The sequence below is a fragment of the Babylonia areolata genome, chromosome 30 (assembly GCF_041734735.1).
Source record: "Babylonia areolata isolate BAREFJ2019XMU chromosome 30, ASM4173473v1, whole genome shotgun sequence".
Taxonomy (NCBI): domain Eukaryota; kingdom Metazoa; phylum Mollusca; class Gastropoda; order Neogastropoda; family Buccinidae; genus Babylonia; species Babylonia areolata.
The window spans coordinates 25,788,834-25,801,677 of record NC_134905.1 but is presented as its reverse complement, the minus strand read 5'-3'; the positions used below and the strand labels follow the sequence as shown (position 1 = coordinate 25,801,677).

The window sequence follows — 12,844 nt, the reverse complement described above, 5'->3', positions numbered from 1 at the left end:
TCAGCGTTTGGTTAGTAATGGACACAAGATATCCAACATGCACACCACTGAAAACAGACTATGGCTGCCTATATTGTGGGGGGGTAAAAACGGTCATTCATAAAAAAGCCAACACATACAAACAAGTTAACATGAGAGTTACAGCCCACAAACGCAGAATAAGGGCAAGGGAGAGGACAGCAAGAGACAGAGAGAGAGAGAGAGAGAGGACAGTAAGAGACAGAAACAAAAACAAGTTACAGGCCACTGACCTCCAGATTGTAGAGCACCTGGGTGGGGGAGCTGTTGAAGAACATGGCCTCCAGGCCCTGAGACAGAGTACTCTCCCCTCGATTGTCGGCGGAGCACACTGTGCACAGTTTCTGTATCGTGTGTTTGCCTGCAAGGAACACCATCACCACTGGTCAAAACTTCACAAACATCATTAATGTAATTTGAGGAAAGATAAAAGGAAAACGTAAGGAGAATGATGAGCGATGACCTAAAAAGATAATGGTCATAACATGTCTGAAAATATCAGGAGAAATGAAAAAAAATCAGAATGTTCCATCCCTCATTCATACAATCAACTTTTCCTGAGAACAACTCCCCAAAAAAACCAACCAAACAAAAAACAAACAAAAATAAACCCAATAAAACAGACGATTGGGGAGGGGTTTCAAACCATCTGAAGAAAAACTTGTTGCAAATCTGCACGGACTGACGAAAAATTCGGAAAGGAACAGGTAAGCATTCAAGCACTAGTAGCCCAACACAAACTATTTTGTCAACCATGATCAAATTCAACCCACCCAAAACTCCAACACCAGAACACAGCCCGTTTTTTGGACTTTCTTTTCTACAGGACTTGTGTGTTCAATCCATTATCTCAATAAGCTTTCTACCCTGTGCGACAAGACAACTTTCCTAAGGCCCTGTGCCTTCGGCAGTGCTGTAAGCAACAAAAGCTGAAGATGAAGACAACTTCCCAGCCAGCCAGAAGCAAGAGCAATCTACCTGCAGGCATCAGCTTGAGCACAGCGCGGGCCCCGTCCCGCAGACGAGGGATCTGGAGCTGACAGCCGAGGTCCGACAGCTGGAAGAGGAAGCCTGTGTAGCGTGCACTCTGGGCCATGATCTGTAACAACAGTCAGTGTGACACAATGTTAGTGGACAGCAATCAGTGCAACACAATGTTAACTCACTCCGAACGAAAGGCCCCTATCAGTGCCCTTAGCCTTAAACAGCTGCAACTTGTAAGGCCCCTAATGGAACTGAATCTGTTTCAAACTCTTTGCGCTTTCCAAGAATCATTTACAAGTCATCAGTGTGTGCAATTTTCGAACAAAAAATATGGATACTTTCATCTCACTGTATGACAGCATAAGAAGGGAGAAAGTTTCATATTTTGTCTTCAGCTAACTGGTTATGTTACTGATAAGTTTGGAAGTTTTCAGTTCATACATTCTAACTTTTTTTTTTCTTTCTTTTTTTTTAATTTCTTACCCATACAAATGGGTTGTCTGTGGGGAAAGTCAGGGGAGCTAACTGGCAGTACTGAGTAAAAAAAAAAAAAAAAAAAGGAAAAAGCAACAACAACAACAAAAAAACACTGAAAAGTATACATCAGAATCAAGAGAATACTTTAAAATAAAAACCATTGAAATTAACATATCACAAAGCTAACAGAGAGAGAATACTTCAAAAAACGACAACACTGAAAACCATATCACAAAGTCAAAACGAGAACACACACAAAAAAAGGATTGAAATAAACATATCACAAAGCCAATCAACACAGAATACTTAAATAAGCAAACAAATAAATAAATAAATAATACAAAAGTGGCAAAAATATCACTGCAATAGAAGTATCAGAAAGCTAATCCCACCATTCCCAGAGACAGAGAGAGAGAGAGAGAGAGAGAGAGAGAGAGAGAGAGAGAGACAGCCAGCCAGCCAGCCAGTGAGACACAGAAAGTATAAGGGGCACTGACCACTCCAGGCAGACAGCTTTCAGCCTCCACATTGGGTCCCTCAAAGTGGTTGTGGGGGGACCCCACAGAGCTGTCAGAGCTGCTGTCAGGGCTGCTGGGCATCGTGCTGCCCCCGGGCACCAGCTTGGCACTCAGCGTCTGTCGAGGACATTTCTGTGACTTAAAGCCATGAATCAGCAACCAGGATACTTATTAAAACACACATATGTTAACACTCAAGGACATGCATACGTACACTGCTTACAGATTACATTACAAACAAAAACACACACAGAGGAATACATGTGCATGCATACACACATTCCATCATGAACATACAAATGGATTCTTCACACAAACTCTCTTGTGAACACACATTTGGATTCAAAACATACACACTTCAACTCATGACTAGATTCAATACACACACTCGAACATACAAATGGATTCAACACACCCACACACTTCAATACACAATGGATTCAACGCTTACACACTTCACACAAATGGATTCAACACATACACACTTCATACAAATGGATTCAGCACTCACACAATACACAATCGGATTCAACACACATTCTCTTGTGAACACACAAATGGATTCAACGCATAGCAGACACTTCAATACACAAATATATTCAACACACACACACACTTACACACACAAATGGATTCAGCACGCACTCTCTTGAAAACACACAGATGGATTCAACCCACACACTCATTTGTGAACACACAAATGGATTTGACACAAACATACAAATGAGTTTAACACAAACACACTTCCACACTAATGGATTCAACACATACACAGCTCAACAAGCAGCTGGATTCTACGCATACTCAGGCATGCCTACCCCCAAATTTGCTTTTCAGGGACAACACACATTAGAATCAGGGACAGGGTTAAATTTTCAGGAACATCTCAGCAAACGTACATCAGTCATCTGACTGATGTCGCAAAACGCATACGCGTCTCTTTTCCTCCCCGGCTTTGTGAACGGCTACTTCTCAGAGTGTTCCTTCCTGAAGGTTTGTGTCATCATGCAATCATGTCCAAGGCTGTGATTCAAGTCCCTCATATACACCTGTATTATTTATCTATTGCAGATTTCACATTAAATTGATATCATCACTATTAGTACTATCGATTTCAGTTTGGCCCAGCTGACCATCCTCCTTTTTTCTTCCAGAAAATGGACGTTCCGTTTTTGACCAAAACCTAAGATCAGTCTCAGGACCGCGGAAGAGTTGCACCCATGTTTCCGTAAGTCTTAAAGGAGTGTCTTCGGCAATGGTCAGAAAGCCATCTATGGGTACACTTGTACCCACTCAAAACTTAGGGGAAAAAATGTTACGGTCGGATTTTTTTAATTTTCCGGGACATGCAGCAAACATCCGTATTTCCGGGACACCATTTCAATTCTACCAATTTTCCGGGACAAATACGGGCCTTCAGTAACGGTAGGCATGCCTGCATACTTCAACACACAACTGGATTCAACACATACACTTCAGTCAATGTCACTCTCCCTTCCAGATCCTTAACCATCCTTTCTTTTCACTCTTTCTCTCTCTCTCACACACACACACACTAACCCCTCTCACCATTTTATCCCTCAAAGGGATCTGAGAGATGAGCTTCTTATCATCGTTGGGATCCAGCTGCTCATTGTTGGCATACAAGTCCACCTTGAAGTTCACATTGCCTTTCACACGGTGCAGAATCTGACGTCTCACAGAACCCAGAGTTTCATTCATGTGCGACAACACTTCAAACTCATCCACCTGACGACCCTGGCTTTGGTATCGGATCTTCAAAGTCACCAGGCGACCCCGAAACGCTCTGTCAAAACACCAGAACCCAAGACCAGAATCAAAAGAGTGCCTCTTAGAGCGCTCATAATGTACATTGTCTGACAAAATTCTGTAACATCATTCCAACAGAATGATGAAAATACATCCAACAAGGTTTCAATAACATTTGGTGTCTGAATTCACGGATGTACATGTACACATGCTTGTAGGTGTGCGCATGTTTTAGTGACAAAGGTTCTTGCATCTGTTATGTGGGAGAGGTGTTTGTACAACTGATGTAAAGACTTAATTAAAAGCACCATCTTACAACCCAACAATGACATGTTACAAACTAACAACGGCACATCACAAAATCACGACACTTTCAAACTAATGAGATGTCACAAAATAACAGCAGTACGTTACAAAACTGACAGCAACATGTCACAAATTAACAGCGGCATGTTACAAAACTGACAGTGACACTTTACAAACTGACAACAACATGTGACACACTAACTACAACACGTCACGAACACTGAGGAAGGTTGTTTCAAAACAAGGAAGTGCACAACTGCACAAAAAGATGTTTTGAGCAATGTTTATTAAAAGCACCATGTTACAACCCAACAGTGACATGTTACAAACTAACAGTTGCACATCAAAAACTGACAACAACACTTTACAAACTGACAGCAACATGTTACAAACTCACAGCGGCACGTCACAAACTTACAGCGACATGTTACACAAACTAACAGCAACACGTCACAAATGTTGAGGAAGGTTGTTTCAAAACAAGGAAGAGCACAACGACACAAAATGTTTAGAGCGAATGTACAACTGATGGACTGAGTTAATTAAAAGTGCCATGTTACAACCCAACAGTGACATGTTGCAAACTAACAACTGCACATCACAAACTCTTAACACTTTACAAACTGTCAGTGACATGTTACAAACTACCAGTGACACATTCCAAACGAACAGCGACATGTTACAAACGGCAGCATGTCACAAACTGACAGCGACACTTTACAAACTGACACAGCGACATGTTACACAAACTAACAGCAACACGTTTCAAACACTGAGGAGGCGGATAACTAACAGCAGCACGTTACAAACTCACAGCAACACTTGACAAAATGGCAGCGACACTTCACAAACTAAAAGCAACACATTACAAAAGTTAAGGAGGGTTGCTTCAAAACAAGGAAAAGACCACCAGTGACACACACACACACACACAAACCAGGGAAGAGCTCACTTACCGACTGAGGGGCAGGATAACCCTCTCCTCCCCGTACGCCTCGTCGCACTCGGCCACGTACTCCTTGAGCACGTTGAGGACGCGCACCATGCGGATGGTCTCCTGCATCAGGCGGCTGGTGCAGTCCTTGTCCTTCTCCAACACGCTGACCGTGTCGAACAGCGCCTTCAGCCGGTCGATGCAGGAGCCGATGAAGTCCTCGTGGATGTCCACCTGGTTCTGCTGAAGCCGCGGCCCCAGGTTGGTGAAGATGTCCTTCAACAGGTTCACCGCCTTGTCCGCCACCTCGTCTGGAGCCAGCAGAACCACCTGGCCGAGGGAGACAGTGGAGGATTCAACTTTCACACATCACACCTGTCTTGTCCCTGGGAACACCCTGACAAATGTCCTGCTCTGGCTGAACAGGTTACAAGCAAATGAACTGTACAGGCTTTGTTGTGGACAGTATCAGAGCAAGGTGTATAGTCACTGACGCTTGTTATGTACATGAAAATAATTCCTGTTACTTTGATAAACTCTGTTATGGATAGTACTAAAGCAACAAATATAGTCACTGACACTTGTTATGTACAAGAAAACATTTCCCGCCGAAGTCTGCACTAGTGGGTCACGGTTAAGTATGTGTAATTAAATGAATGAACACCCCCCCCCCCCCACCCCACACACACACACACACAGACACACACAGAGACACCCAAGCATTGTAACTGACCCTCCACAAGTAGTCCAGACCAATAAGCTCCATGTCGTCCATTAGACAGCCTGCCCTTCGCTTGGGCTGCAGCTTGTTCTCCTTCAGATTCACTTGCTTGAAGAACCGCTCAAAACACCTGACACACACACAAAGAGGTGACGTGTGACTCGACATACAGCTATTTCACAGTCTTACCTAACAGTAAACACAACACTCAGTGCTCTTGGCTTCACAAGACTGAACAGTGGAAAAAGTGATACTTACTCCTAAAAGTTCAACAACAGCACCGAACAATGGACAAGAATATCAGTAGGAAGTGAAACGATCCTAAAGGTTACAAAACGCACGAAACACTGGACAGAAATCAAGTGGAAAGTGAAACTACTCCTAAAGGTTACAACAACAGCACCGAACACACTGGACAGAAATCAAGTGGAAAGTGAAACTACCCCTAAAGGTTACTACAACAGCACTGAACACACTGGACAGACTCGTGAAGATAACTTCAGCAATACCAAACACACTTAAAATTTGACCACTGTCAGGGAGCATCCAATGATGCTACTCGAACTGGGAAAACCGTCAAATTACAGTGTAGGATCTGAAAATACGAAATAAGCAATAGTACACACTGTCAGGTGGGATATGTCACATACAATCAAACAACTCCATAAAAAATCCCTATCATATTATGTTAGTGGCTTCCGTTTTCTATTTTTCCATTATTATCAATGACTCTAAGGAAAAGCTCGCTTTTTTCCATCAGATAAATAAATATACGTATCATACTGAAAAGAAAAAAAAAAACAGAAGGAAGAGGCATCTGTTTTCAATTTTTCCATTATTATCAACCACTCTCAGAAAAAGCTGCTTTTTTCCAAATAAACAAACATAGTATCAAAAAAGGAAGAAGAAGAAAAGGCCACCCACGTGATGCCATTTTCTGTGAGGAGACTGGCGTCCAGCTGCAGGATGTTGCTCTCAAAGAAGTCCCGTGTGATGTCTGGGTCCAGGTCTGGCTCCTCACCCATCAACTGCAAACACACACACTGAACACATCATCGGTCACCCACAGACAGTGACCGAGTCCTGGGCACCACACTGCAGTCATCGTGCCATCTGCCAGTAGAAGGTGGAAGGTGGCTTCTTCTTCTTCTTCTTGTTCGTGGGCCGCAACTCCCACGTTCACTCGTATATACATGAGTGGGCTTTTACGTGTATGACCGTTTTTACCCCGCCATGTATGCAGCCATACTCCGCTTTCGCGGGTGTGCACACTGGGTATGTACTTGTTTCCATAACCCACCGAACGCTGACATGGATTACAGGATCTTTAACGTGCGTATTTGATCTTTTGCTTGCGTATACACACGAAGGGGGTTCAGGCACTAAGCAGGTCTGCACATATGTTGACCCGGAGATCGGAAAAACTCCACCCTTTACCCACCAGGCGCCATCACCGAGATTCGAACCCGGGACCCTCAGATTGAAAGTCCAACGCTTTAACCACTCGGCTATTGCGCCCGTCAAGGAAGGTGGCTGAATGGTGAACACACTCAGCTGCCAATATCAGGGGTCCATGAGGGTGTGGGTCGAGTCCAGCTCTCGCCCTTTCTCCAAAGTTTGACTGGAAAATCAAACTCAGCATCTAGACAATTAATCAAGGTCCCGTGTGTAGCACTTGGCGCACTGAAAAAGAACCCTTGGCAATGACAGTGTTGTCCTCTGGCAAAATCTGAAGAAGAAATCCACTCTTAACAGGTAGGCCTACACAAATATATCAGCATGCACTCAAGGCCTAAATAAGCATGATGAGTTATGCTGCTGGTCAAGCATCTGCCTAGCAGATGTGGTGTAGCATATATGGATTTGTCTAAATGCAGTGACGCCTCCTTGAGAAAATGAAACTGAAACCAGTGGAAGGGTTAACGCAAAGATGGGCAGAATGGAGAGTGTGTCTGTTCATTCATAACTCATCATATCTATCTTCATACATATTTGCAGGCTTTAACCTGTTCAAATCATGCATTAAAATAAAAAAACACTGCATCTTCACACAGGGAAACCGTATCAAGGTCTTTTTCAAATACTTGTATGCACACATCAACTTCAAGAAAAGTGTATCAGAACCCTGAGAAACCCAAAGAGAAAGTACTGATGGACATGCTGACACTCAGACTACCAAATCTTCAAGCAGCCAATGGCTGTGCAGAACTCTAGCCTAGTTTTCCAATCATCACGGCGTCAGCGAAAACAAGATGGCTTTGACCATCAGTTCCTAACCTGTGTAACAATCATCAATACCTTCTCCCCCACAACAAACTGAGAGAGGCTGTTCCGCCAACAAAAAGGGGCCGCTATCATACAGCCGAAGCATGGGTCACTTACCTTGGCAAACCACTTGAAACAGGCTTCTCTGTCGGAAATGTAGATGGCGTTCTCAGCAAGAGCACTCCAGATCTGCAAATAAAGAGGGTGAACATTTTCATCTTCCCAGCACTGATCGAAAGAGTTGTTTTCTTCTGTACATTATGTTCCAACACCATTTTACCACCATTTAGATTTAGTATTCTTACGACTCATCTCAGTGCTCTTCCCAAAATTCATAAACAGAAATTTTACTTTCTTTTGTCTACCTCAGCACACATTTCATTCATCTCCACTGCATGTGGAACTGAAAGGAAATTTTCTTCCTAAAATTATGTTTACGTAACATACTTACCGTGACCCACTGGTGCAGACTCCGGCAGGGGTCTGATTCCTGTCCTGTGCAAACTACTATCCCGCCTATGTGGAGAAAATTAAAGTAGCTACGGCCGATAACCTCCCGAAGTAGGTTACCTCCCCTTTGCATCCCTGACTAGCGCCCTCTTTTTGCGGTGAAGCCTAACCCACATTAGGAATAATACACTGAAACATGGTGCATGGACACACTAGCAGATCACACAGAACAAATGTTATAACATGTACATGCATGCACACATACACCACAGCATCACATTTACACACACACTCTTGCACACCACAAAGATGCATCAAGGTTAAAAATAAATAATAAATAAAATACTCATGAAGGCAAAATAAAGAAACAAAAAAACAAACCTACCTCTCTTGCTTGTGGTTCACATAACCACAGTTGGCCATCTTTCAACAGAAACCTGCAATACCAACACATTTCATTCAACAGGACTGTCAGTATGTGTGTGAGAATGTGTGTATGTGATTGTGTGCATGTGTGTGTGTGTGTATGCGTGTGTGAATGTGTGTATGAGTATTTGTGTATCAATGTGAGTATGGGTTCATGCAAGAATATATCTGGTTGAAGCTGAGTATGATGGTGTCGCACATGTACAAATCTATGCATGCTGTCAATAAAATGAGGATGCATTGGTGTGTACATGACTATCAAGTTACACTGTTTTTGAGGGTTTTTTTTAATGTATAAGAACCTATTGATATAAATTAGTGCAAAAGTGTACTATCATCCACAGAGGGATGAGTGAATGAGTTTGCTTAAGCCCATGATAATTATAAACTTAACATCAAAATACAAAAGCGGTCCCACTCAATCCTGAAAAGAGAAAGTTCATTCGATGTTATGACTTCCTCTTCCTGTCCCTGCGCTGAACCCTGACCTGAGGAAGTGAATTATGCCACTCCAAGTGCCCCACACCGATGAACAAGCATGCCAAGCCATCAAGCAGCACACTGGACCATGTGAAGATCTGCTGACATCAGTTTAGAAAAGAAAGCTATGCTTGTATGGCCATGTATCGAGAGCAAATGGCCTTGCTGAAACAACCCTCCAAGGAACTGTTGAGGGAATGAAACAGGGGATGCTAGAAAAACAAACAATGGACTGACAACCTTACAGAAAGGATAGGAAAACCTTTAAAGATCCAGGCCTTGACACGCAACCAACAAACCTGGAGGAATCTGGTGAACAGTTCTGTGAGGTGCCCCAATGACTCTTCACAGAGTTAAAGAAGAAGTGCCCCCATTCCTGGATATTCAAGCACAATCTGAGGACAAGTCGTATTTCCCACTTCCTGACCTAAGAAAATGTATCCTCACATCCCTGCCAGTGTTTTAACATTAGGAAGTAGTTATCTCCCCTCTGACCTCAGGACTACAGCTTATCTCCCTTCCCCTACAGTGCACCTTGACCTCAGGAAACGTGTCACTTCCCCCTTCCCAACAGTGCACCCCGACCCAAAACAAAAACAAGTGCAGTCTCCCTCACACCGCAGAGTGCACCCTGACCCTTGACCCCTGACCTGAGGAAGCGCAGCCTCTCTTGCACCTGTTGCATGTGCTGGAAGCGTCCGTCGGGCAGAATGGTGGCTGGGTCCTCTGTCGGGTGCTCTGCAATCACCAATAACTTTGTGAAAGGCCGTCACTGAACCAACAACACAGAGCATCAACAACAAAGAAAAAGAAAAATAACGCGATGAAGCCAAAGAGGAATGATTACGATGCATGATCGATCAAATTGATAACAGAGACGAAAGAAGAGAGGAAAAAGTCTTCATGTCTCATGCTACTTAACTTGCCAAACAAAAACACACACATATTTGTTCTGCATTTTCGCATGCCACAACATCATCTGATCAAATCTAAATATGAAAATGCAAAGTGCACTGACATAGTTCGTTTGTTTTTTCCTCCATCAGTGTCATAATTATGGTGCACTGAAGTTATATTGGTACTGTTCCCCTTTGACGTTTTATTTGATAAAATTCATTCCCGCTGACATGTAACATTTCTTGTATTGTGACTAAAATCATCTTCTCTTGATAGAATCTATTTCAATCACCAAATACCATTCTAAGAAAAGATTCTTTCCTATATGTTTAACCTTCTTGCATTCAGATTTTCTAAAAACTGAACCTCCCCATAGATTTCTTATTCTTTTTGCAGTTTAAATCTCAAAATAGATGTGCATGATTTATCATTAACAAAACATTATATGTATGTAAATATATATATATATATATATATATATATATATATATATGAATCTCCAGGATAATGAAATCTAGCAGTTGAGTTCAAACTGCCAGGTATCTGCATTACGTTTCACTTTATGGTGACAAAAACATGCAAACATGCAGTTACACCACCCACATGCAAGTTGTCAGTGAAAGGTGAAAGCTGAGGCCTATCCGACATGACCCTCCTCTGTTTGAATACACAGGTCTGACTGGGTGTTCCACGAATGTTCTATCATCAATTGTCAAGAATATAAACTAAAAACAACTTCATAACAGTTCCAATTTATTGTGAAATAGGATATTTCCAGTTAAAAACTTATATCACTATACATATATCAATCACTAAACATTGATTCCTGAGCCTCCTTGAGTGGTAACACATATATAATTCATATTAATTTTTTAACGATTATTGGGATAACAACTTTTGCTGATGTGCAGCATTTTCTTTAGGTTGATTACTAGATAGGTTTTACTGATATTTATCACCCTGCTGTTTTTATTTTCTACCACTTGTAGTCGCTGAGAAAACGCCAATATAAAAGTTTACTACACAGACACACACACATACAACTGAAACACAATTTTTACACAGACTCTGTGTAAACATGCATCAAAAATAGAGCTATACAGAAATGATTAGCAGAGGAGTACAAAATTGAAATATAATTATTACAAATAAAATAAAAATGTTAAAAACAAAATGAAGGAGGATGTAATAAACATGTGTAACATGCACATGAAACAAAAATACAAATAAAAATTCATAGGAAGTAAAAAGTTTATACATAAAAAAGTAATGTTAAGGTTTTTCTTGTATTTTCAAATTCAAAAAGAAAGACTCAATACACAAATACAAAGATAAACAAAGATTAGTAGTAAATTTTTCATAAACTAAAAAGTGAGTTAGTATCCGCTAAATATGTATATGAAAGAAACCCCAAACAAACAAAAAACCACTTGCATTCAACTAAAATACATGAAAAGCTACAGGGAAAAAAACAGAAATGGTAAGGAAGGAGCAACCCATACCGAAGATCAAACATTAATGACAATCAAATTTAAGGATGATTATTAAAAATTCTTTTTTTTAAATTCTCCGTATGGAAAGAGGACACTACACTGATGTGACAATGTTAAAGAGAAGAATGAACATGTCATACGATGGGTGCAGTAGCCGAGTGGTTCAAGCACTGCATTCTTGTTTAATCCCCACTTTCGTTGCACTTGGAGGGTAAAGGGTGGAGATTTTCCGCTCTCTCAGTTCCAACAACAAATGTGCAGACCTGCTAGTGCCTGAACCCCTTTTATGTGCACATGTATGTAGATCAAATACGCACAATAAAGATCCTGTAATCGCTATCAGCGTTTGGTGGGTTTCGGAAACAAGGACATACCCAGCAAGGACACTCCCAAAATAAGAGAATAGCTGCCTACATGGCAGGGTAAAAACGGCCACACACATACAACCCATTCATACATACAAGTGATGAGGGAGTTGCAGCCCATGACTTCTACTTCTTCAGCGTTCCCAAGAAAAAGAAGACAAAACATGCCATACTTACCGACGGCGTACTGGCGTGCTCGCCCCATGTAGTTGGACAGGTTTTGGGAGACGAGCATGACAATGGAGTGCTGGTTCTGAAGCTGGCTGATCACATTGTTGCGGTAATACATGTGCGGCGCCCTCTGGGTGTGGGGGAAGTTCTGGGGAGCCTGTGAACGTTGTTTCACGTTTTTACCTTCAAACGAAGGCTAAACGTCCGCAGGCACGCCAAACGATTAGTTTTTTTCGCACACATGGTAAGTTCCACAACCACCCCTTTGAGAAACGTGTTCCTTTTCCTTTGTTCACCCTTAACTCTAAACCAACCATTGCCCAAACGGAAAACCATATCTACAGACAAATAAATGTGGCACGAATAAACTCTGATCCAAATGACTGTCACACATACCCCAAGAAGCAAAAGCATGTCAAGCAAATGTAATGCAACGCAAAACAGAATTTGTGTATGTATAAACAAATGGACAACTATGAATGTTTAATACACCAGCATTTTGAAAAAAAAACTGTTTCAACTGATAGCCAATAAGCCAATCTAAAAATGATACACTATCTTCGAAAATG

At 41.8% G+C, this 12,844-nt stretch overlaps 1 protein-coding gene across 5 annotated transcripts in view; it reads right to left on the bottom strand.

The window, feature by feature from the left end:
• Positions 1 to 12,844, bottom strand: part of LOC143275288 (ubiquitin carboxyl-terminal hydrolase 9X-like) — a 74,420-nt gene that overhangs the window by 42,258 nt on the left and 19,318 nt on the right. For 4 of the 5 annotated variants that reach the window (XM_076579273.1, XM_076579275.1, XM_076579274.1 and 1 more), the window contains exons 16-26: positions 12,282 to 12,471; positions 10,000 to 10,087; positions 8,829 to 8,880; positions 8,111 to 8,182; positions 6,653 to 6,756; positions 5,741 to 5,858; positions 5,030 to 5,337; positions 3,567 to 3,804; positions 1,977 to 2,114; positions 997 to 1,117; positions 252 to 379 (exon numbers count right to left, since the gene is read on the bottom strand). In XM_076579273.1, coding sequence (XP_076435388.1) covers positions 252 to 379; positions 997 to 1,117; positions 1,977 to 2,114; positions 3,567 to 3,804; positions 5,030 to 5,337; positions 5,741 to 5,858; positions 6,653 to 6,756; positions 8,111 to 8,182; positions 8,829 to 8,880; positions 10,000 to 10,087; positions 12,282 to 12,471 — 1,557 coding nt within the window. The remainder of the gene's footprint in view (positions 1 to 251; positions 380 to 996; positions 1,118 to 1,976; positions 2,115 to 3,566; positions 3,805 to 5,029; positions 5,338 to 5,740; positions 5,859 to 6,652; positions 6,757 to 8,110; positions 8,183 to 8,828; positions 8,881 to 9,999; positions 10,088 to 12,281; positions 12,472 to 12,844) is intronic. The other variant, XM_076579277.1, reaches the window with a different exon arrangement.